Source organism: Neodiprion pinetum, chromosome 2, assembly GCF_021155775.2.
Source record: "Neodiprion pinetum isolate iyNeoPine1 chromosome 2, iyNeoPine1.2, whole genome shotgun sequence".
Classification (NCBI taxonomy): domain Eukaryota; kingdom Metazoa; phylum Arthropoda; class Insecta; order Hymenoptera; family Diprionidae; genus Neodiprion; species Neodiprion pinetum.
In genome coordinates, this window is record NC_060233.1 from 39,508,084 (window position 1) to 39,535,415 (window position 27,332).

General features: G+C 37.4%; 1 protein-coding gene across 23 annotated transcripts in view; it reads left to right on the forward strand.

The window, feature by feature from the left end:
* HDAC4 (histone deacetylase 4) overlaps positions 1-27,332 on the forward strand; it is a 106,082-nt gene that overhangs the window by 73,283 nt on the left and 5,467 nt on the right. For 6 of the 23 annotated variants that reach the window (XM_046611975.2, XM_069133522.1, XM_046611966.2 and 3 more), the window contains 7 exons: positions 575-634; positions 5,185-5,342; positions 14,633-14,737; positions 22,654-22,785; positions 23,226-23,308; positions 24,623-24,732; positions 25,836-25,973. In XM_046611975.2, coding sequence (XP_046467931.1) covers positions 575-634; positions 5,185-5,342; positions 14,633-14,737; positions 22,654-22,785; positions 23,226-23,308; positions 24,623-24,732; positions 25,836-25,973 — 786 coding nt within the window. Of the gene's footprint in view, positions 1-574; positions 635-3,672; positions 5,048-5,184; positions 5,343-14,632; positions 14,738-22,653; positions 22,786-23,225; positions 23,309-24,622; positions 24,733-25,835; positions 25,974-27,332 lie in introns of those variants that run through there. The other 17 variants (XM_046611969.2, XM_046611972.2, XM_046611977.2 and 14 more) reach the window with 11 other exon arrangements.

Consider the following 27,332-nt stretch of genomic DNA (forward strand, 5'->3'; position numbering starts at 1 on the left):
GATGTGATTCCGTTATTGAACTATGCGGAACGATGCGGTAGGAAAAGTTAACGATTCCCTGGACGTAAATATATACATACATATATGTATGTATGCATACGTACGACGTACGTGTTTTACACGCCATTTATATCCCGTTTTATACGAAGGTTTTCCACGAAGAATCCACGACCGCAATGTTGATTTGCTATAAATCTTGCGCGTATACTTCACAACATAAATGTGCAACATACACCGCGTACCGTGATTCGTTGATATTTTATGCATGCACCACATCGGCTCTCCGTTTAACCGCAACGATGATGACGATAATAACAATAACAACAACCGTAATAATCTTAGTAATAATAATCATGCTTAAACGCTAATTATTCTTATTCGTCTACTCTGCCGGAATTAATATTATTATAACGTGTCGGCACGTAGTTGGTTAATTTGAAAACAAAATATCTTCTCATTTTTCCAACAGCTGTATTTTATAATCTGTTATTGCCGATGTGTGAAACTATGCAAGAGAAAGGAGGTAAAAAAAAAAACATATCACACGCTTAATCACGTTTCCCATTTGTTCCAGAAGACGTGGGCTATAGAAGTGTTGAGATATCGTCCGCCTTCGCGCATATACCCCAAAAAGGTGAGTATTCGTACACATACGTACATACATATATATATATATATATATATATATATAACGATAATGCATTACACACTACGGTTTTGCAGAATCAAATCGGAAGTAAGGAACTTTTTTTTTATTATTTATTTCATCATATTATTACCGTAGTAAAGATAGAATAGGCGAATTAAAAAAAATAAAAAAACAAAAAACAAGAATAGGATAATTTTCGATTCGTGCGAATGAAAAGAACGAGAGATAAAGTCGGAGAATTTTCTTAATAACGCGGCGAGTGATCGATCGTTAAGTAACGAAGAATAAAATCCGCTTCGGAGTTGGAAAGGTTCACCTTCGGGCGACTTTTTAGGTCGTCTTACAATTAAGTTAGTTGGTCGGTTCGAACACTAATCGTTGACCATTGGCATATATATATATATATATATATAGGTATATATGCATACGAAGGAGCGGTGTAATAATCAAGCAACTTAATACCTCTTCGCCTGATCTCGCGGATTTAAATGGACGTAATGTCACCACGTGCGCACGTGCAAATGTCGAAGAACCGTCGCTCGGCTGATCGCGTCAATGTGTGACAAGTGTTTATTACTCTTAGTCGGTAGACGCTAATCGTTAGGATAAACGCGATTCTCGCACCGACCGACGATCGTCCTTTCAAATTTGATACCACTATTTTTACACACTCGCGTTTTTTTCTGTCTCTCTCTCTCTCGCTCGCTCACTCACTCACTCACTCACTCTCTCTCTCTCTCACTCCACGCGAATGTCAAGAATTTAACGAAGATGTTTTTCTCCCAGCGTTTCGCAGTGCAAACTTTTGGAATGGGTTCTTCCGCTACTGACCTGCGGTAAATTGAAACGGCACAGGTTCCTTGAACGACTGCACATTTTTTAACACTCGAACAATACACGTTACGTTATTACGACCGTTGGGCGTCAAAATGCTTGGGCAAAGTTGAATTGTATTATTTATTTATTTTTATTAATTTTTTTTCTGTCGCATTCAATAATAACAAGCACTGTATTATTTCATATTTAACGGTGAAGAAGCGTTGATGGCGTACAATATTTTTGTCACGTCAAAAGTAAGTGCAGAAATTGTTGAAATCTCGAAACGTATTTATCGTACATATTCGATAGATCAACATTTTTCTTCCTACGGTTTGCGGTATTTTCTTTTCTTTTCTTTTTTTTTTCAATTATTATTTTCAACTGCAGTTTTTGCAAATTAAATAAGTCAATGCGAAGTTTCGCTTTTTTTTTCTCAGTCTTTTATAATATAAAAATATTTTGTTTAAATGTGACTTTCGTTCCTCTCGTTCGTTAATAATTATATATATACATATATGAAAAGCCAATGAAGAACAACGCCAACAATAATGATAAGAATAATCAATCGTTAATTCGACATGTCTCGCAAGAGGCTTGGATGTACGAAGATTGTAGCGATTACACATGTTGTATCGAATTGCGAACGCCGTGATCTCGGATCGTCGGTTAATAACGTAAATATCACAGCCGGTACTCATTGTCAGAATCAGCAGCAGCAGCAGTCTCTCGATTTTGCTGCACGAAATTATCTCCTCTTGCCTCAATAATTGCTAATTCCCGGATGGTCGTAAACGTCACTTCGTCATCGTGTGCGACACGCGGATGACGAGAAACGCGTATCTCTAAACACGTACATAATACGTCGAGTGTAAAGTTCACTTCGTCTCTTCAATTCATACGTGTTTGTACGCACGCGCATGTGTTACGTTTATATATACAGCGCCTAATCATCCGCACGTATTTTATTTACAAATTTTTTACACGTTTACATATGTACACACGTGTTGTGTATGTATATGTACATCGTTTAAATAAAATTTTCTTCCCGGTTCACTGCCACCGTTTCATTATTATGCTTTCACACGTGTCTCTGTATTTATACACGTACGTGTGCGTGTGTAGGTGTATTATATACACACGGAATTTCTGTCGCGAATTGGAAAATGAGCGAGGATATGATTGGAAAAAATAGGAAGGGAAAATATTGTCGAGAATACTGATCCACGTTACACCGACGGGTCATGTTGATGTGCCGATGGAAAAATCATACGTACGTATTTTAAAATCGCGGGTGTTTTTTGTACAAGGGTATATTATAATAATAGTAATAACAATCGTGCGAAATATTTTGCATATTACATCCTCTGCTAATTTAACAGAAAAAAATCTACCTCGTATTGTGTACGTAAAAAAAAAAAAAAAAAAAAAGACCGAAATTTCATATTTACCGGAATTGGCGTTACGTGGATTGTGAAAATCACGTTTTAATTGTTCGAATTTAATATCGTATTTTATTTTTGCACGCTACGTCACGAAAAACGTACAACACGCAATCAGTATTACAATCCGTTGTAATATCGTAATTACACGTATTCCCTCGCAGTGCAGACATTGCATACAAAGAGACTTTCGTACGTAAGTGTAACCTTTGCTCGTGTATAAATAAATACGTCGACGCTTAGATGGCATATATTGCGTTGTATGCATATATGCACGCGTACACAAATACGTACATACGCGCATACGTATAACCTGGTACGTTTATCTATAAATATAAATGCGCGTTAAGATATGTAGATTTATTTCGCGTTGGTAGACGACGTCACGCTCTCTCTCTCTCTCTCTCTCTCTCTCTCTCTGCACACACACACACACAAACACACACACACACATTCGTATACACCCCTCTTCTCAGAGCCACCCATTTTTCCCCCTCCCACTTTATTTTCCCCACCAATTCGCGGAGTGCAAACCAGCCAACCAACAACGAACACTGACAGTGGTGTTTCACTTGCGAAGTTGGTATTATCGATACCATCGTAAGTGAGAGCACAAGAATTCTTAGTCGCGATCTCGATCGCTCCGCGCGAATACTTGCGGTTTGAATACGCGGGTTATTGACATGTAATATTTGTTGGTTTTTTTTTGTTTTTTTGTTTTTTGTTTTTTTTGTTTTTTTTTTTGTAATCTTTTATAACGATAGAATTTTCTGTAAAGATAAAAAAAAATAAAAAAAAAAAAAACAAACACATGGAACAAAACGATAAATTTCTTCGTAAAGTAAAGTTTGCGACGAGGAAATTTTCTAAAGCTCGTGTATGGATTATTGATGTTTTCATCGCGTTTGATCGCTGATGGGAGAGACGAGAAAGACAATAGACGGGATAATAAAGAAAAGAGTAATAACAAACATCTTGTGACATTGTCGTTTTACGCCGTTGTTAAACGTTGCTGCTGCTGCTGCTGTCGATGGAAACGTCCGCGTCGCCTGTATAATATTGCAACTTGTGTTTTTATATTCGAAAAAGGGAAAGCGAACGATATGTTGTTTCGATGTGTTATATCGTGACTGCAGCGTACACGGTGGTATTTTAATCGAGTACAAAATAATCGGGTTCGCGATTAGCGAATTATAAAACAATTTTTCCGCGCAGCGTTCTTACGCGTATCTTCTAAAATTAGAAATTCGGCTCGCCTACGAAGCGAATATTCGAAAGACTTGCCGGGGGAAAAAGAAAGAGAAAAGAAAAAGACTGAATAAAATTCCGAGTGCGCGGTAATCGTCTGGCGCGGGATTCTTTTCAATTTCAATTTATCAAACTTTTGAAACGTTCTTCGTTCGCGATATTTATAAAAACTTGACAAAGTTATTCGGAATATCAGGGGAAAAACGTTCAGTGCCGGTGGTGGTGGTGGCTGTAGTGCTGGTGAGAAGAAATTGTTGTAAAAATAATAACAACAAAAGCAACGATAACAACAACAACAACAACAACAACAACAACGATAATAACAATAACAATAACGATAATAGTAATATATGAATATGAAACAGGCGTGAGAGAAGATTGACTTTTTATGTCTCGCGGAAGTGTTTTGACAAAAATAAAAAAAAGCAAACTAAGAATGAAAAAAATAATTTAGTTGCCAAGGTGTATCGGTATTCTTAAATTCGAACGACGCACGTCACCAGACTGCCTGTCTACCCACACGTTTTCGATTATGTATATACAATGATCATCGTATGCCTGTACAGTACACGGTGTGTTTTGCGCAAATACCGTGTATTTTAAATTTAGACGAGTCTAATTTTGCGAGTGACACAGTGTCGTCGTCGTCAGAGAGAGAGAGAGAGAGACTTGACACTTGTCAGTCTGCCCGCCCACACTTTTCCAATTTTTCGTCGACAATAATGCTTATAACAGTGTAACATCGACGCAGAAAGAGAGAGATAAGACATATGCAATCAATAAGAAAAATCATAATAATTTGAAGATTTGTAAAACGAAGGGAAAAAGAAAGTCCGAAGAACAGTGAAAGATAAATTTGGCGTTCGCGCAACGACGTCAACACCAACAACCGGTAATTGTCGATCGTTCCGACGAAGATGAGGATGATGTCCGTCGAGCATCATCCCTCGGCCTTCAGTCCCTACGTATCGAATCCCTCGCTCCGCCCAATGCCGTCAACCTTACCGGAAATGTGTATCGTATGTGTAGACATGGCCAGGGACACGCCGGGGGCCCCAATGTCGAGGCCTAGGGATCTAGCATCGGCCGGAACTACGACAACCACGGTTACTTCCGGGGCTTTCCACGCGGCTGCTCCTGACTCGGCGGCCCTTCACGGACACGCGCTTCAGCAGAAGATACTTCAGGTAATGTGGAGCCCTTTGCTTCTATTGCAATTACCGTCGAAATTTATTATTTGCCGCTAAGTAGACGCAAAAAGCAGAGAGAGAAAGAAAGAAAGAAAGAAAGAAAAGAACGCCTACTGATCGATGTGTGTATATTATGCGGAATGTCGTTGTTGTGCAATTTGATCCATTAAATTGAAACATTTTTTTTATTTTTTTTTTCTCCATCTTCTTTATACGATTCTACTTGCTTCTACGCTTCTCACTGCGGAAGTATGATAAACAGAGAGAAACAAAAAAAAAAAATCCGTATTCCGAGTCTTAGTCATTTATGTTCTAATGTTGCGTGGTAAATAATCACGTAACTTTCTTTAACGAAGAAGATTTTGTTTCGTCGAAATATTCACGGTTCTTGTTAAGGTAATAAAATTGAAAGGGAAGATAAAAAAAATAGTAATAATTAAAAGAAAAAAACAGAGAAAAAGAAGTCGTAAACAAATACAGCCTTATTCATATTTTCCAGAACTCGAGTAATTGTCTAACGTAATTGTGCAAAGTTCGTAGAAATGAATGGTCGTGTGATATATAATATATATATAAAAATATATAAAATATATATTGTTTATATTCAAGTTATTCTTTCCTTCGAATTCTTGTACTTGAATCTACACAAAATGGAATGAAATAATTCGTTCTATGAAAAATTTCGCCACGTCACACGGCCGTTTATTTTTACGAACTTTGCACAACCACGTTAGACAATTACTGAAATATATTGTATACATAAAGTAGGGTGTTTCAGAAAGAATGAATTTGCGATTTTCCACCGTCGCACCTCCGTAAAAACTTTGTTTAGGTCAAAAGTAAGGTTCTAGCAAAAGATGAGCGTTCTACGTTATGTGGAAGATCACGGTCAGTTGATTTTGCAATTTTATACATTTTTTTTTTTTTTTTAATTTATAGAGAATGGTGGATAAATTTTTTTTCCTACCGCTTACGTCAATCATAACATCAATTTACGTCACTAAGACGACCCGCACTTGTAATATTAATTCTCCAGTTGATATTTGAGCAGTCTGTCCGACGATCGTTTCGTTATTAACTCAATTTCATAAAATAGTTACAATTTAATATGAATTTTTAATTTAAGAGAATTAGATTACCGTTTTATATATCGTTGTGTTACGGATCGTGATCTTTGAGCTGAATATTTAAAATGTCGGGAAAGAAATAATAATTGAATTGCTACAATGTGTTTTTTTTACAAATTCAAAAAATTTTTCAGATAACACGTGAGAAATCAAACAAGCGCAATCTTCCACGTAACGTAGAACGCTCATATTTCCACAGAATTTTTCTTTTCACCTAAACAAAATTGCCACGTTGGAAAATAATTTTTTTTGCTGAAACACCAAAATACACGGTCCGTGTGTGAGTCAATAATGTTATTATCTTACGTAAGGAAATTCTCAATCGTCGCACCGCTTTTAATCTCTCTCTTTCTCTCTCTCTCTCTCTCTCTCTCTCTCTCTCTCTTTTTATTTTTTTCTTCGTTCTCTTGATTTCCCCTTTTATTCGCAGCTGTGGATATAATTCAATCGATGAGAAGCTGTCATTTCCATTCGCGGAATTCATTATTGTACGGTGTGCGTGTGTATTATAATAACGCCTGTTGCAAAACTACGATTATATTATATATATTAACATTATAATACATATATGTGTAATGTAAGTTTTCCATCGCGCCAATCGGCACAATTGGAAGTTTATGTTTTTTTTTTTTCTTCTTTTTCTCCTTATTCGCTCTTTTTTCACAACTCGCTCGCACGTCCTCGTTTCGAATGCCGATTAGTTTCGCGTGCGCGTTTTGAAAGCAGAGTTTAGTCGGCACGACGAGGCAACGACTGAGTGAACATTTATACGATTGTAGGTATAACGAATCTCAAAAGAGAAAAAAAAAAAAAAGAATTTATTTCTTTCGTTCTTCTTCCTTCATCGATAACCGTTAGAATACAAACGGATAGAAATGAGCAGCATATATTTTCAATTTCCTTTTCCAAGTTTTATCTTTAGAATCGATACACGACGCACGATCAATTTTGTACGTGACGTCACGTAACGTTAATACATCCGTATTTTAAACTCGTGCGTGAATATTTTCTAAACGTGTGTTAAAGATTGTAAATTCGAGGCGAAGCGACACGAACGTATGTAGAAATTTTTACATACAACCGAGGTCCGACTATTTCTTATCTTATCGCTTACAGAGTGACCTCAATAATGGAATGAATTCCGTAGCCGTATCTATATATAGAACTTATCGTTCACCTATTGCTACGAATATCGACACGTGTGTTACATATACCATACCAGTCTACTTAGTATGTATTCGCATCGTGTGTCGCGTATATTTGCATGCGCGAGGTCAAATAATTACACGAAATACAATCAACGATGCGTTGAAAAGTTGTAAATTAAATATCTTAGCATTTCGTGCCCGTTAAAGTGTTTTTAACCGCGTATTCGTACGCAATAAAATGTCGTATGAAAATAAATAACGTTTCAGTGAATCGCAAGGTTGAAACAAATGAACACGCACGAACGCAAACGGATAACACGGTTAAAAATAATTATCATTCTCGTCGGGGCTTGTTAGAAAAAAAAAAAAAAAATTCTTTTACCAAATCGTCGGAGCACAGCCTGCAAGTTCAACTCTGCCGTTATTATTTATTTATTTTTTTGGGTTTTCTTCTTTATTCACGCGTACATGTACCCGTAAAACGTGTGAAAAGAAACAACGTGACGTAAAAAAAAAAATTAAAAAGACAGAAATTTTCCTTTCTACCTTTTCTTCGCGTTGTAAAATTTTTTTTCCATCCTCATCCTCTCTTCCCCGTTTCTTCGTTGCCGGTTATACGTATCGATATACGTATAATACGACGTATATCGTGCATACGGCTATTTCTAAACTTCATTGTTATCGCAGAACGCGGATTCCCTGCGTCAGAGAAGAGCCGAATATTTTGGTGTACGCCTGATATCTGTAGAACATACCGTGCGTAGAAACGACGATTTATTTGTTTGTTGCGTGCGTTTTTTTAAATAATTTTTTTTATTATTTTCTTCCCATTTTCTATTCTCATTTTTCTCTTATTACCTTGCAAAAGCGAAGCGCAAGTCGAACGGTGCTAATTGGCGACGTGTTCTACTTCTTCTTTTTTTTACCACCGCACGTACGTACTACGTCTATCCTTTCATTCTTACATCCGTTTGTCGTCTAACGATATTTCGCTATTCATACAAACGTCCGTTCTATCCGTCTGCCTGTGTTACGTACATGTAACGCGCGACAATCGTACGCGTGCATATTTTCTCGTATCTTATCAAAACAAGCTGCAGCTGATTACGACTCTCAATCAAATTATACGAATATTGTGCATCGGAATGAAATACTCGAGACGTAGTATTTAATTATAATTGACCGCGTGGAATTTACTCCGTTTCGTTGTTATTAACAGTTTTATAGTTATATAAAGAATTTCGATAATGCGTACCAGCATCGTTCGATAAGCTGCTGCGTGTCAGCTCGCCGGTTATTTCCGTACTAATCTGACCCTGAATATAATATAGCTCTGGATATATATATATATATATATATATATATATAATATAATATATGTGTATTTTATACACACACACGCACGTGTTGCATGGAAACAGGATACATTTATATATTATATAAATAAATTCTTATCGCTTATTCGCGTGTTTGCCGAATAATTGATGTACAGTTTTTTAGCCACTGTTTAGGTCGGACACAAATTTGCCCGGGCAGTATCGACGCGCGAAATAACGATTACAAACAATTTCTCGTCCGTAATCCGTGCGATGTTTACTTGAACAGAGAATTCTCATCTTTGCGCGTACGAATATAATACGTATGTAAATACGAATCTTATAATATATAAATAATATACCGGATTCCTCCTCAGAAAAAACAAAAATACTCATGGAAAATCATCAATTTTCTACGAATCGTTTGCGTCACCCTTTCCAATAATCTTTTACGACAGGTACTCGTCAGTGATTATTTTTCGGGTTTTATCCCTTATGCTTTTCAATTTCCGGCAGTAAATTTACAGGGTTTTTTTCTTTCTTGCAATATCTTGATTTTTTTATTTCATTTTTTGCACGACGTGTTGTACGTTTTTACGCTACGTGAGAGTTGATACCGTTATGTCTAAATTATACCTGTTTAATAACGAGGCGTTTTTAGAAGGTGATCAAGAAATTTCGCAAACTTTAGACACGTCCGCGGATTTTGCAATCGTTGGCCGCACGTGCTCGTGGCATTGTACGATATAAATAACTATATATTCTAGAGATATTGTCACTGGCAGTTTCGCAATTTTTATTATACAGACTTGTTTAACGAATCGGCTCGATGTCGGTTTTCAAAACAAATATTCCCTTCTCGTCTCTTTGCTTTTTTAATTATACATGTTTTTACCTATCTATAAATTTTTCCTGTCCCTCGTCGATGATTATAACAACGAAACGTCGTTAAATTTACATATCGAATATTTATACGGTATCTAAAAATGTTTATACACACATAGTGAATGATGCGAAGCTCTTGCAAGTTTCACAACGTCGAGTGTCCGCATATTTATGTATAACATGACGCGTAATGTCGTACACATTATAGTCGCGTCGCGTTGTCCTCGCATACGTATGGTAGCAACGTTATTTTAGGTATAATTAAATTCAATGCTATAAAATTTCGATGTAATTTATTTTTACGCACGTCTTATTATAATCGAGCGAATAAACAGTCTAATCAAATATCCTTAGGATTAAAATCTTGATTCTTGAAGGAGGTAAAAATAAGATGTACAAAGAGTGAATAAAGAGAAGATAGCTTTGACGAGTCGTAACGTGGTACAAAAAACGTGCGTGAGGAAATAAATAAAATAAATAAAAATAACGACAAAAAGAAACTCTACGTTTCAAAGCGTATTATACGTATATATAATGTACAATGTTATATATATTGCGCCTGTTGACCGTGAGAGGTTTATACGGATTCATTCGTATCTTATCGTCCAGGCTCGCACTCGATACATACACCAAATGTAAATTGCCGGCATTATGGCCAATGCCATTACAAAGTCCAACGTAGATCCGTATACGATCCATTCGCCCCAAGGAAGTACCTGGAACAGATTGATCGTTGGGTATTTTTTTTTTTTTTTTTTTTTATAATATATATGAAAATAAATGATTTCTGTGAATTCGAAGCAATACGCTTGAAGTATGCAGACACGCACGTCAGGGAATATAAATCGTGACGAGGTGAAAATAAAAAATGAAATTTAAGAAACACAGTGGAGTAGAAAATAATTTTTTCTTTTCCGCGCTTTATCGGTGTATGGTTTTTTTTTTTTTTTTTTTTTATCGCGCGTGGAAATAAAAAAAAATAACCTGAAACTTTGCCGCGATCAATGCGAGAACCACGAATATCCATAGGATGAAATTTCTGTAGGAAAAATGTCCATCCCACCAGCTCGCGAATTCCCGGGAAAAGTTTCGGGATTCCGCATCGCGTCCGTTCCTATAATCCGCGTCCACCGGATTATCATCCCGATCCGCGTTACGATGCCGTTCGTCGTAATCTTGAACCCAATCCCCGATTAAACCGGCGACGTCTAATTCCGTAAAGACCGGAAGTTCCCGACCTTCGATGCCCGCCTGCAAAGTTAGACAGGAGTTGACAAAACCTTAAATTACAGACATTTAAAATTATACTCGATTATGTTTAATTGTTATAAATATCGTAGGTAGGTAAATACGTACATGATAAAAAAAAAAAAAACAAATCGAACATTTATTCACTAAATATTTTCTCAATCCGATTGTTGGAATATCGGACAGAAACCTCGAAACAAGTACCCAAATGGTCGGGGAGGTGTTTGTGTTGTTGTTTTTTTTTTTTCGTTTTCAAGTGGTTACAAAATAGCTGTAGACGAATTCTTATGCGTTGGAAAACGAAGGGTTAACGAAACTCACGTTGCCTATATCAGGGCCGGTGTTGTAAAAACCGATTAAAGTCGCAGGGTGAAATTAATATGTAATGACGAGGGATGAACGGGGATGAGTTTTTTTTTTTACCGCATCCGAGGCGAGGGTTACGGAACTCAAGGGGGCTCTGCACATCGGACAAGGTGGCGATTTCGTTCGACGCACCTCGCAGTATCTGGCCAAACACTTGGCGCACAAAAAGTGACCGCAGGATGCTCGGACTCCGGTTTTTCGATTTCCGAGACAGACCGGGCAGACCTCGACTCCGTTGTACGAGGTGCTGATCGATCATGGGAGGCGAATTTGATTTATTTGTTACCTTTGTTTGTTTCGTTTTTTTTCTTCAAACTCAATCGACCGTCAAGCAAGAACGAAGTTGAATCCAGCACGAGCCAGATTCAGCAGGCAAACGTGCGTCATTTTTTGGAAATAGAAAAATGCGGTTCCGTTTTACCCTCGTAATTTTGTAAAAGTATTCGGGGTCCGAGGTATTTCACAAAATTTTCATTTTCTATCTTCGCTATCTCGATTTCGAACGAATGCTCAGATCGTTTGGCTGCTGATTCTGGCTGCCAGCTTCAGCCTCGTCACGCGTGATACTTTTTTCTTTTTTTCTTTTTTTTTTTTTTTCTTCCTTTCACCTGGAGTGATTTTTCATAAGGGGGCTCGTTATGGTTTCTTTCGACGCGTCGTCAGCCGCGGTCGAATCGTGGGGAAAGTATCTTCTCAACGCGTAGAAAAACCGCCTTCCGTTATCGGCGAAATTGATTTTTTTCGCGAGAAAAAAGTAGCCGCCCAATCCAACCGCCAGCAGTGTTGCTCTGGTTAAAAAACCACGCCAGCTATTCCCGCAGGAGCCAACGGATTCTGGATTTACAGGATGAAGCTGGGCGAAAACCGTTTGCGGTTTTGGGTAATCCGAAATATTCATCTCGTTAGCGATAAGCCGGATTACGCGGTTTACGCGGGAATAGAAATCGGTCTTATTTATTTATTTTATTTTTTTTTTTATTTAACGCCGATTCGCAGTAACCGCGAAAAAATTTGACTTTGTCTTAATTTTTTTTTCTTACTTTTTATTCCTCAAATTTTGCGTTTTTCGTTAACAAAAATTTCCGTACAAACGACAGGTTATGACAGTTTTGGAGACTGTCGCGCGATTCAGGTGGAAATAAACGATTTCAACACCGCGAAATCATGTGTCACAATTACCACCATACGTAATTTCCTACGAAACATATTTTCTCATTTACGTCTCGCGATAAATTAACCGCGAGCAGAGGGGTAACAATATTGGGTATTGAATTATTTCGCGGGTTATTTTATTATTCTCTACGTGATTTGCCAATTTTTTGACATTTTCAAACCGTGCAATACGTGCCTGCAGACAACGCATTGTATACGCGACACAATTGTTCGCTGTACGAATTGACAAAAAAACGATGCGAGTCATGGCCGCTGTTGTCAAGGCTCCGCGTCACTTCACTTCTGCAATAACTTTTGCACGTTTTATGCAGTCTTATTATTAGAGTATCTACGTGCATACATTTTTTTTTTTGCCGTATCCGACTGATACTCGATCGATGAAATCGCATTCTTTACACAGTATAATATGTATATATATATACATATATATATATAGAACGTCTGTTTAACCCGCTGGCGATTCGTCACGACGGATATTTATAGAATTTACACATCGACGGTGTACTTTCCTATTTTCCATGAATTGTATCGTGTTGTACAAATATATATATATTTTTTTTATTTTACTCACTACAAGTGTAACTATGAGCTATAGATGACGATCGCAAATCGACCAACTATTCTCGTCTTCATCGTCATGTCGGTGGATCGACCGAGTTTTATTTTGACGAAAGGAATATCCATTCCTCGGAATTCGAGCTATTATTACATGTCCACCTAAGACGTACGCTGTTTACAATTATTCATGCAAACGACATCTTGAATAGTTTTTTTCTCTTTTACCGGTCGTATGTTTTGCTGAATTTACATTATAAAAGATGGTAGAAAAAAATTTGTTATAACAAAATACTCAACCAATGAAACGGAGGAAGGATAAAAACGAGCACGTTATTACGCTGCTGATTTATACTAAATTGTATTTTTTTCCGAACTAACGTTGTCGACTCAACAGTAATTGTGAGTTAGAATTCAAGGAAATTATTCTCTAGTTGGCGAAGGAAGTTCTGGTCTTGCTCGGAATTCGAATTACCGTAACTTCGCGTACATGTGAATATATGATATTATCTTAAACGTTATATATATTCTCGTAGCGGACGATACGACACGAGGATTTCTCGTAATTTATTTATCGAATCATTATGCACAAATAATATCATATAAAATTTTCTTTCCTTCCGATCACGGTCAGACATATCCACTTGTCGTCTTTTATATAAAATAAAACTGCCGCAAGTAGGTCATAAAAATTGAAGTACAGAAAGAATTCGGCTGAAACTTGAAGTAATAAAAATTCTAGACTCTTGACTTTTTAATAATATATATTTTTGTCCGCTTTCGTACGTAGCCGGGTTCTAAACTCCATGCGATTCCCTCCTGCATATTTTCCTTCCACCAAGGGAAGTGTGTGGGCGAATCCAGTCCCTGATCCACGTGGGTAAAAAAATGATTTTACCAATTGGACACATCCCGTGGCCTGCAAGCTACCACGTGCACTAAACGTTATACGTGATATTGCGAGTGCAGCGACAGCATTCAGTCAGTCAGTATATAAATGTCCTCTTCTTTTAGTTGACACGCGTCCGTAGGAAGAGCTTCTTGATACTCGTTGCATGGCACGTATCATTATACAACTGTTGAAATCAATTTTTTTTATAAATTTTCGATTATTGAATCGAGAATGATATAATCGTCTGTTTGATAATAATACAATAATGATCTACTTCCAACGACTACGTTACACCTGTCATAGATCGTTTAGGATTGATCTGAGGTGAAGACAATTTTGCCAAATTTACCCGCAATGAGATAAAAACTATTGGCCGTATTTTTATCCCACTGGCGTCTTACTTGGAGTTGCGAGATGTATATATATATATAAAAAAAAAGAAAAAGCAACTCAACTCTTCTCGCTATTTTCAATCAATCGCGGTTAAACGCAGATCGATTTTCACGTTTTCAATCCGCGTCAAACTGCAGTTGTAATTGTTCGAACTTGCCCTTGAGGTGTCTGGGTTTTTTTCCAGCTACAGCAGCATCATCAGCTCCAGCAGCAGATCCTACGGCAACAGTATCACGCTCAGGAACGTCAGCTGGCCCAACTCCACGAGCAGCAAATGCACCAACTTAGGGTAAGAAAAAAGTACGAATTTACAGTCGTTGTTAACAAGTTTACAATTAACGCGTACGAGGCAAATTGCAACATTTTATAAGAATTTCACGTACCGTACAATACACGTAGATCCGCGAATTTGTATGATAATAATAATAATATTGATAATACGAACATCGTCGGTTATTTATTATAAGAAATGAGAAGTAAGAAATTGCGAATCTGAGGCAGTGAACGATTTTTGTCGTGAAATAATATTATTATTACCACACTCGCAAGGAATGAGTCAACGAGCGACCTTTGAAGACTTGTTAACTTTTTTATTTACCAATCTAAAAATAACATCGCTTTGGTATCTCGCTTTTGTCGTACGGTTCTTTTGTGTCGCGTCGTTCTTTGGTTCTCGTTGGGATTCTGCCCGGGGAGAAGTCGCGGATTCATAGATTTCTCTGGATTTTCTTCTCGTCTTTTCTCTACCCGAATCTAAAGCAAACCTACGCGGTACGGAGACTTTGGCGTGCGTACGAACGATTTATAGATTCTACAATACGCTGCAGCGTAAATAACGACTCTTGAAACTTTTTTTTAACGAATACCGCAAGTGTAGCTAATTGCCTCGATCGTAAGTTCAAGTTGACTTTGTTAAGTGGCTTCATAGTCGTAGTCGCTCATATTTCTTACGATTAGTCACTTTTTGTCAAATTTTTTTTTTTCAAGAAATAGACACTTGCGTCACTTTTTCCATCGTTATTGAGTTTCGAGCGTGAATAATTGTGTCGCACGATTATTTTTCTTCCACGCCTGTATCCGATCGACAAGATTTTGTTTTTCTAGTTTTATTGTCAATAAATTTATAAATCAGAGTTATTGTTAACTCGTCATTCATAATTACTAAACATCTTGTACGGTGATAAATTTTTCTGATGTGAAAAAACTACGTGAATAAACAAGGAAAACTCGTCTACAGCGACATAATTAAAAATAGGACTATTTCCGAATGAGATGAGTAACGATGCTGGTTAAACTTCACGTTTGATTATTCTACAACAATTTGAGTAAATTTTTCCCACTTTCTTTTGACACGTGAATTATAATTCGTAAATAACATTTCGGCTACGATATAACGTAATTGTTAAACCAAATTCTTGATTTTCTTAAGAGCGGAAAGTTAGCTCGTGTTTTCATCATTTTTACACAAAACTCATCGTTCAAAGAGAACGGGAATTGGGTGGTGATAATTATTGGAAAAAATTCGGTGCCGAAATGTTGAGATCCTGCAGTTTTCGATTCCGGGCACGTCTGACCCCCGTAGCGGAAGTTAGCGAATCGCGGTCAACCGGTATGCTTTTACTCGAACATCAAGTATTTATAGACCATGCAGCCCGCGAGACTTTGAACCTATTCGATCTATGGCGAAACGTGTGTGTTGGTATAAAACCACCGCCCCGGGCGTATAATAAAACGCGAAACACCGGCAACTCTTCTTCTTCTTCTTCTCTCTCTTTATATCCTCTCCATACTCACTTATACATGCACATATACGTATCCATCATCGGTCATTAGTCTTCCGGGCCTCGGGTCTCGATTTAAAAAAGCCTATGGTCTATTATTAATTCCTTCGTCGATGGAACGGCGAATTAGACATCGACCGCAAGTTTACAAAAATCTAACCCAACCTAAGCGTCGCGTTCTCGTCGTCGTCCATACGTGTATTTATACTTATATTTACACGTATAATGCTCGATATTCTTTAAATATGACATTCGTCGGGGATTTCATTCCGAGACGAATCGCTGTATATGCTTATAAAAAGAGACGGGTCAAGAAACTCATTTTTTCACGTGACGTATAATGTAATACATAATATATATTATACATATACGATAGAATATTTATCTTTGTTATAATTTAACGAAAATTCGTTGTAAAATGGCGGGTGTAGTTCGTGGAGCGCAGCGACAGACGGACGGTTAAAATTCTCGAGGAGCCTTCCTCGCCTGCCATTAAAATCAATGCGGTGACCGCGACTCTTATAATCTATATCCTTATACCTATACCGCTTGTCGTTAGGTTCGTATTAGAGAGTCAGCCATGCCCCGTTGTACGCGTCTGTACGGCGAATGTAGGAGAGACACGTGCGTTACCTCTTTTTTCGCCTCGCAATCTTAATCAGTCAGACGTGTCAATAGCTGACGGAAACTGCAGGCGCGTGTCGCACGTAACCGGAAACGGTTGACGTCAAAGGGTGCGGCGTTACGTCACCGCAAAAACGCGATTTTATTCGATATGTCGAAGTTATAGAGAGAGAGAGAGAGAGAGAGAGAGAGAGAGAGGGAGAGAGTGTGAGAGAGGTAAAGGAGGGAGGTCGAATTGATACACGGAATTGTGGAAAAGGGTGTAAGGAAAAGTTTGTGAAATTTTGGTCGATGTATAATTGGGATAACTGTAGACGGAAAAAAGATTATATTAGACATATTTGCAGATTATCATTCGGCTTGTTATTCAATTTATCCAAACACTTGATAAAATCGGTTAAGATACCGTGCACTGACGTCGTTCGTGAAAATATAATCTAACCGTGTGTCTGATGCCGTATTTCCCGGCATTCTAATCAGTGTATTATTCAATACGTATCAGGGTGGCGACGGACCGGAGAAACCGGGAACAAATGGTCAGGGAATTTCATCCATCGGGAAACGTAAGGGAATTATGACGGAGCACAGGGAAAAACGTACTTTTTTTTTACAAATTGTTTTCAAACGTCAGCCACGTTGCGTATATCCAGTAAAGCTAACTTTCGAAATGGTATCGTTCGATTTCTAATTAATCGTGTGAAACGAAGCAATAATATGTGTGTGTGTGTGTTTTTTTTTACCCAAGTTTTGTGGGAAAACGTCAGGGAATTATGAATTTTTTACGTTAAAAATCAGAGAAGTCAGGGAATTCTATTTGGGAAACATTTTCGCCAAAATTGTATATGTATATATATATATATATATAAATACATGTAGACGAATCAGAAAATGGAACCGGTGGTTATAATGAGTTAGCCACTGACAAATTGGCGGACATCCATATTATGTACACTATACAGTCAGCGGGATGCGATTGATAATGCGGTAATTTATGTATAATTCTCTTGGCAAAGGCTAGTTTCCATTGTAATATCAAATTTATTTTCGTACACGCCGACATTGCAACGTTACGCCTCAATTCGCATCGCTCATCCGCTTCAAGTCTTGATGCATCTATACGTATTATATGCAGGTGGTGCTTTTCCTTTTTCTTTTTCTTGTTCTTTTACCCCGCGTGCAGAGTTCGCTTTAAGATCCGTTGTAACGTTACCTTCGGTAAAGCTTATTACTCCGAAAGTCGGTCACGACTTTAACCTGAGGGCTGAGGTCGGTCTTATCTTATCTATATCCATCAGTTATTCGCGCTCTGCCATGGTTCAATATTCGCGTGCTCAACTGAATAAACAAACGATTTTACCGTCCGGTGTTTCGTTCGAAACGCCTTACCTATGATTTTTGCATTATTATTATTATTATTATTATTATTGTTATTATCATTATCATTATACTTCCGTATCGGACTTCGACCTCCACAGGTGTTCGTATCAGTATATACCGTATACGTTTAACACCGTTGTTCGCGGCTTCGTCGCGATCACACTGATGTGTGCGAAAACAAAAGCAAAAAAAAAAAATTACGCACCAATTTTCATATAAAAATACAATAAAACTTCCACGACAGCATGGTTTTTTTTTCTTCTTTTATTTTCTTTCACACGTTCTCTCCTACTATTGAAATTACGTCGATCCCTTCGGCTTTGAGAACTTATTATATAGACTTTTATTAATCTTACGCAATATTCAATTCGGTGTACAGTCATCACGGTGTAGCCGTCGTTGGTCGGTCTTGAGTGAAATCGCGGTTAAAATTGGCCGTATGTAATTTTGCAGGATGCATCCGCGATTTGCTGAAGCAAGCTGCAGACTCGAGTGCTGCAACTTTGATTGAGTATCTGGTACGAGTCGTGTTTGCATATTTGCGTTTGCCAACTCAACGCGGTGTAATCAATTTCAAAATTGCGTTCCACAATTACGCGATAGCTGGCTCGGTCATTATTACACACTTACAGGTTGTATACCCATACATATGCATTCGTACGCACCTTAGTTATACACCAACATGCATATACGTGCACGATTATTTACAAGTTTAAATCGTGCGTCATATACACATTATTCTATCGCAAGACGTGTGCGCGTCGTATAGTGTTAGTGAAAAAATGATTATTTCACTATTATACGTATTACAGGTATCGGAAAGCGCATGGTATAAATTAAATCCTTGCGATTTTCGGCATTCTAATTAATTGATAATATTTTTCGCCAGTCTGTATTTTCGCATATTAATGCTAGAATTAACACGCGTTACAATCTCGCGACTTCTGTCTTTTCGCGCACAACGTCGTGTATCAGGCATATTTGAGTCGTAGCGCGCGGTCTTTGCGAATTTGGCAAGATATATTTAGCTGCGAGCTGGGAAAACGTGCGAACCAATAACTCTCCGGACAGCCGAGTAATAATTGTTATTTCAGTTCGACCTACGGACGGTCGGGGAATCAGCAAATCACACAAAACACGGGAAGCACGCGTGGCTCTTTCGTTTTCCCCTGTCGCTCGGTAATCAACGGTTAAACCCTACTTTATTATTATAACCATACGCGATCTATTTCTGTACCCGTAACCTACATAAATATATAACGCAGCTCTGTATATTACGCGTGTATCCCCCCCCCACCACCACCACCACCGCCAAACTCACATGAATTCGGCCAATTTCAACGCGCCGCGAGACTCAAAATTGGCGAACACTCCGCGAAAGTATAATATTATATATATCTAAGTGTACGCATGTGTTGAATGCTCGTAAATTCATTAGTCATAAATTCTATGTAACATTCTCACCGTGAAATAAATTACTATCTATATTACAATATAAATATAGCCTAGAGGTACGGGTGTAAAATTGAGAAAAAATAGAAAATAGAACGAGAAGTCAAGGAGATATTGTAATATAATCGTATGTATTCATGTATGTATTGATTGCGTATCTCCGACACGTGTGCATGGATACCGTGTGTGTGTGTGGTCGCAAATTTGCGATTTGCTCGAACACAGAGAAGAACTCGACCCTATAAGCAAGCAGCGTGTATGGAAGTATGTATAAACTTTCACCGTATTTATAGAAGAGGGTCTCTCTCTCTCTCTCTCTCTCTCTCTCGTTGCATGGCAGAGGGGGCCATTGACTCGTTGAGAATTGCCCGGAGGCAAAACGCGCGCAATTCTGCCGATCGACAATCTATGACTTATACGCGTATGTATATATTTATAACGTATGCGTATATTTATTGTATCTATGTACGTACAGGGCCACCTTGTTACAATCACGGGATGATTACGCGGACAACTACGGAGGACATTCTGCACGTTTGATTGATATGATATTGGACCTACATGGATGTATGCTGGCGTGTATGTTGGAAACAGGTTCGAAAGTTTCATTTAGGTATAAAAATAGGGGGGGGGGGGGGGGGGTGTGTAAAAATTTGAGCTTTTAATATTAACATTTAGGAGGTTGCACGTCGCACTTTTCTACTGGCCGTAAGGATAACACGGGATAAATGGTTTTTGTTCGTTCTGATTTTTAGAAATAGATAACGATGCGACGTACAGGAAACTCACAGACTAGTTGTAAATATTAGAAGGAAGAAAAAGCATTTTTTCCCGTGTCATTCTTATGAAAAATAGAAAAGTGCGACGCGTAGCCTCTTGATGTTTTAAATATTGAGATACCCGAATGAAACTTTTGAACTTGTTGCGAAGATTGAACGAAAAGAAATCATTTAAACGCCCTGATGTATATTATCATGTATACTGAGAGGAGACAAAAAATGAGCCCATAGGAAGATTTCAAATATTCCGTGTATAAGCCGTCTTTCTTACTATATTTCTACGCAATGTATGTGTATAATATATATATATATATCTGTATACATACATACACACGGTACATGTAATATTATAATATATGCCAGGTTGTTTTATTTTCCACGCTCAATTAGAAATCGTAACGGTGAGAGATACGCTCGCTCGATTTGCAATGCTAATGATTCGTGCCGGGGAATTTGGCAGGCTGTGCTAACAACCAACCTTTGCAACGTTGACGGTTTAAAAATGTCGTAATATAACTTTCTTGCATCGAAAACACACCGGCCTCACTTTTACAGGCCTGACCACACGGGTTGTGAGAATTTTCCGTCACGATGAGTAATTCGGAGTAAATTTACCGCGAAAAGTGAGTGAAGAAACCGGATAGAGCAAGGGAGACTCTGCTGACTAATATACCAACCAGTTTTATTATTACGTGACGCCGAGCATCGTGATACTGCAGACTATATATATATATGTATGTACGTATGTATGTATGTATGTATGTGTATGTGTAAAACACACACGCGTGTAAGAAAATTTATATACGTAGGACGATGTTTTGGCTAATTATTAATTAACGAAACTTACGCCACTGCAGATATACGTTATACGTTTGTATATGGGGCATTCAATGACATCCCGATCAAGATTCTACGCGGATGTCTCAGATTGGCTTTGTGACTTTTTGTACGAATGTACATACGTACGCGACGAAATACGGAATCTACCAATTTTTTTTTAAAGAATTTTTTAAACCAGCGTATCTGAAGGAGGATTTAAAAACTGGAGCAAAAAAAGCTGACGTTGTAAAATCTGAAACAAATCTTATGAAATGTAACAATATTTTTGACACATATTAGAAGATGGAGATTTCTTAACACGAGAAGAAAAATTAACAAAAAATGTATAAAAATTATTATTGTCGGATTGCATTTTCGACATAAGAACGAACATTTAGAGAGATGTTATAAAAAGCTTTAATTTTCATCCTTATGTCAAAAATGCAATCCAATAACAATAACATTTATTTATCTTTTATTCCATTTTCTTATTCATCTTTCGGAGTTGTGAAATCCTCGATATTCTAATAGGTATGAAAAAGTTTGTTATATTTTACAAGATTTTTCTGTTTTTCTTTTTTTGCCAGATTTTAGAAGGTGAGATTGTTTTTTCTCCATTTTTTTAAATCATACTTCAGATACGCAGGGTCCAAAAACTTTGTGGTTGCGTTTTCTCGTCACGTACTTTTGTACCAAAAAAAACAAAAATAAAAAAAAAAAAAAAAAAAAATTATAAAACCAATCCGAGACATCGGCGTAAAATCCTTATCGCGATTTCATGGAATGCCCCATATACACGCCGTAAGATGTAAAAACGCGTGCGTTGACTAGAACGGCCTGTCGAATCTCTCTTATTATATTATCATACATATCCACCTACGTGTAATATACGTAAATACGTATTGCTCATACATAATGCCTTGATGGAAAATTACCAGTCGATCCGATGTCGGTGTGTTAAACAGCTGTGTCTCGCTGTAGCTGCTATACCGAGCTGTTGCCTCTTACTCCTGCATGGCAGGTTTAAACGGTAGATGTGCTAATTATAGACCTGCTCATGACGACATCGCATGTACGATGATTTTAATGATTCGTCGATAACGCGTGTATATGTATGTGTATATATATAAAAATATATACGACAACGATAATTACACTTTTTCCACAATCGCACAACTGGTATCTCATGATACGTATATGTGTTATTGATTATCTTTTCCTTTTATTTTCGCGTTATTTTTAATGAAATGTGATCTGTGTTTTTATACCAATACAATTGATTACACACCTCTCGACACATTTGACGAGGAATGGAAAAATGTGCAATAAGAATGGTTTCAATTTTCTGTGGTTTTTTTTTTTTCCTCGTACAGCTTTGGGAGCAGCAAAAACAGCTCGAGGAGCAACGGGAGAAGAGGGAAAAGGAGAGGCTGGAAGCTCTAAGGAAAAAGGACAAGCATGACCATAGCGCCATAGCGTCGACTGAGGTCAAGCAGCGGCTGCAGGTAAACATGCCATGTTATTTTTTTATACGTATACTTTACATTATTGTGCAAAAGTTGCGGTAGGAATTGAGTGTACCGTTTACCGTTCAATTCGGAAGGTGATATTCAACGATGTCTTCGAATTGTATACGGATAAGGTGAAAGAAAAATTCTTCGCTTTTTTCCTCCATCAAATATTTCACCGATTATAATATACATTCCGCGGAGGGAAGGAAAACACTAATGTAAAAATAAAAAAAAAATTAAAAAAAATAAAAATGAAAACGGAGCACAGAGCTTGTAAATATGTATAAAATATGTATATATGGGTATACGAAACGAAGAATTTTTATAGGAATTTCCTGCTGTGTAGTTATATATGTATATATATGTGTATATATAACGTGCGTACGGAGCCACCGCATTCCAAACTGCAGTTTTCATTTTTTCCTCACTTACAGAGTTTCATCGTGAACAAGAAACAAAGAGAAGCTGCAGCCGCTGCAAATGGCGCAGTTCCAGGCACACCCGGATACAGGAGCTGGTGAGTAAGACGACGAAGACGGCGACACGCGTTTAACATCCAGCAGAAATGTGGATGATGATAACGCGACAAATCGCGTACATAAAAGTCGTTTCGGTTGGATCCCACTCTCTCTCTCTTTCTCTCCGTATATATTTTTTTTTCTCTCGAAATTCTATTTTTGAACCGCACGCGTACGCCGATTACGCGGAAATCGAAAGAACCGGGGGTTCACCGTTTCAAAGCTCTTTCATTCGTGGAATACCGTATATCGATATCTCTTCCGACCATTTATTTGGCATACTTTGCTGAATATTTTATATTGCGCTTATAGTTACATATATATGGTAGAACTTATCGGTTATGCATGCGTGTACCTGAGGTTATTATAGGCGAGGAATCATCGGGTGTATGGAATATGTAATTTGACCAGTTTAGTTATGGTCAAGTGTGTGACCGATGCTGGCCTACGTGTTCATCGCCACGGCGTACAGTCGCATCTGCGATTGATTGACAGATGTTTTCTAATATTTAAATGCATACAACCGTGTGTGTGTGTGTGTGTAATATGTACGAAAATATGTCTAGGCGGTAGACTGCAATTTTGAATATATTACATCCATAAGTAGGTACCGTTACGACACAACTTTTATCTTCGGCTTTGAAATCTCTTCCTCTGAACCTCAGATTCGTTAACTTCAATAAAGTTAAAGAGATAAAAGAAAAAAGGATTTTCGTTTTCCGCGGCAAATCTTTGACGTTCTTTTCTACGACGAAACGGTATCGTTATTAATTAAGCGAAAGAAGGGCAGACTGCATCGCATCGCATCGCTCAAAGCTGCGAGTCGTAGGAGTTGCGGGTTCGCGGGGCATATTTTTATCATTTTTAGACTCTTATTCCAACCGGGTTTAATATTGCCGAGGCTATGCCATCCGGAACCCCCACAAAGGAGGTTAACGTCTGGCAGACTGCCCGCATTGGTTTATTCGAAAATAGAATGCAGAAATAAAAGCGATGTATGTATAGAGATCGTCCGCTTCCACGGATTTCCTCTTTGACAACGAAATCGCGTTGTCAGCTCGTTGTACGCGAAGTCCTCGTTACCACATGTGTAATACGATGTATGAAAATAGTTTTGAACGATCCTTTCTACCGTCCCTTGCGAAATTCTTATTTTTGTACCTAAAAAAAAATTCTTTTTTTCTTTTCTCAATTATTCAGCAATTCATTTTTAGTAATTTACACCAGAATTTATTCTTCCATTTTTTTTTTTTTCCTCCAACCGAAAGAATTTTCGAACACTGTCGAATGATTGTTTCATTGTTTTGGAAAAGGTTGCAGCCCCAATCGGAATCGTCGAGCACTACAAACGCTTCGCATCCCTACAGAATGCCGCAAATGTTGCAAGAGAAATTTGGCGATGATTTCCCGTTACGGAAAACAGGTAGGTCTTTATTACGTCAACTGTTAAGGTATTATTATATTATCTGTGGATTAGTAGAGAGTGCCTACTAAAGCATGGATTCGTATTGTCAAAATTTATATATTCACCATTGGAACCCTTTTATCGGCTCCTGTACGAATATGAAATTGGAACATTTGCAAAAATAAATACAACGTCAGTTTTATTTAAAGCATTGGTCTTTGTCTCTTGAGTTATGACAATAAAAATCACTGTGTACACAGCCTTGATCGTCGTCCTTGATGTTATTTTACTTATGTTGTTGGTTTGTTTTTATTTTTTTATTTTTTATTTCCAATAAAAGTATGTTTGTTTTGAGTTTGCTTGTGACTTTGTGCTTTAATATTTATTATTTGATTATTTTCTTATACTCGAGTTTTAAATCCCTTACACATAGCCATGCTGTATGTTACACCGCTTGACAATTCATGATAACAAATTCGTTAATTGTATTATTTATCTGTAATACTACATTAACGAGTAACAGTGTCTGTCCGGATTACGTAGAGATGTTACAGGCAAAATCTATATTTATCTATATAAACGATAAATAAATAAACCAAACGATAATCGGAAGACAGAAAAAATTAATCCCTTTATATTTGATCACTTGCGATTGGAGTAAATTTGTTAAACTGAACATTTTCATACGTTGCGTTTAAATTCGTGCTTCGGAAAAACGTTTTGAGTATACATTTGATACAAGATTCTTATGTATACCTTGACGGCGTTGCCTACATATCTTTCGTTCAAGCTTTCGTAATGTTTGTTGAATATAATTCACGCTTGTCACACACTTTGTACGAATACTGCAATATAATATTTTATTAATCTTTGGTTGAAAATTTGAGGTATTTGTCAATATTTAACGAAGCACACCTTGCATACGGACATGGCTATGTGCAGCTGTTGTACATAACTACGTGTACGAAGTCACAGAGAATGCGATTGATTTTCTTTAATTGATGTTATTTGAGAAAAAATTTAGTTTGTCGAATGAGCGTGGTTGTTAGACAGTTTAGTAATGTAAATCGTTATGGTATGATGACTAACCCTGGCTGATTGATTGGCTTGGCCCTCGCCAGCCTCGGAGCCAAACCTGCTCAAGCTGCGACTTAAGCAACGTGTCATGGAAAGGAACATGGCTGCGCCAAGAAATTCACCGCTGACCCGGCGTAAGGATCGCCTCCTGTCCCATCTCAAGCGGAAATCCCTCTTAGCAAGTACGTTTGACACCCTTGTCTACGGCTACTGTCTGGGAAAAAGTTGATAATATCGGAGGAGAGGAATAATATCATTTCGCACATTCGCTTGTCCGTAATATTCTCCACGAAGAAAAGTAATTTCATAAGATCCTGCATCTCTTTTTCCTCGATAGTAGAATAATAAACCTAAGAAGTATTATTCGGCATCAAACACGAACTTCTAGCCGCGTGTCGAAGAGTCGTATACGGTAGAAGAATACACAGAACGAACGGTGAAAAATATGGAGCCTCGTTATTTATTGTCCTGTTCATCCTCGTTAGAAAATTTTCAGTTCAAGTTTCAGTCAAAGTTTTGATGTATCGAAGAGATATATTCGCGAAAAGAAACCTCCCGTATCATGCACAATCATGTACGTATACTTTTTCACAAAACTGCCGTATCATTAATTCCTTTTATTGGCACACAAACATTGCACAATTATATGGCGTAATAGCTATATTAAGATGCTCCGTCAAGCGTCAAGAAAGTTTACGTATTTCTCTTCTCTTCCTCTCGCAAGGTTGATAAATTGCTTTGGCAGAACCACGCAAACGGAGTGGTAACTTTTTTTCATAATCTTACTATTGTAGTTACGTTATGCCATCTAATCTTAATTCTACCGTCAAATTATTCCTGTACACAAATTTTCGCCGAAAGGGTTTTTTAATAATTTTTTTTTTTTTTCATTTTATCATCCGCATTTTGTTATTTTTATGGAAATTTCAGGTGCGGTGTAGTGATATTACCGCTATTACAATGAGTGTGTATACTAAATGTACACGTGGTGTGTACGGAATTAAGTGACTCATTGTAATGATACGATATAATATTCATAGTTATAATTACCCTGACTAAGAATATTATTAATATGTTTTATTAATTTTGTTGCATTCGTTTTCGATTAATTGGATGTTGTCATGATTTTGTTAGTGTCTAGTAACCGCATGAAAAAAAGCAAACAGAAAAAATTAACAATTTGTAGATTTACAGTTTTTCAAGTTTAATTTCAAAGTGAGGATAAAAATTGTTATACACATTTATTCATTCTTTTTTTTTTCCGTTACGCATCAAAGATCATACACGATTTCACACCTCCAAAATCAACTGTGAATAATTGTTGAACTACAGCTTAAGTTCAAGGTATATATACATACATTTGAGTCAACTTGCCCGGTATCATTTACGGAAACAACGAATGATCTTATATCAAGTATTTGAAATAAATCTGTATAAATTCTCATTGACTATATCATCCACTTGTGATGGAGTAAAATCATCGTCGATACTTGAATCATACATATACTATAATCACAATGAGATATTATTAGTATAACTTC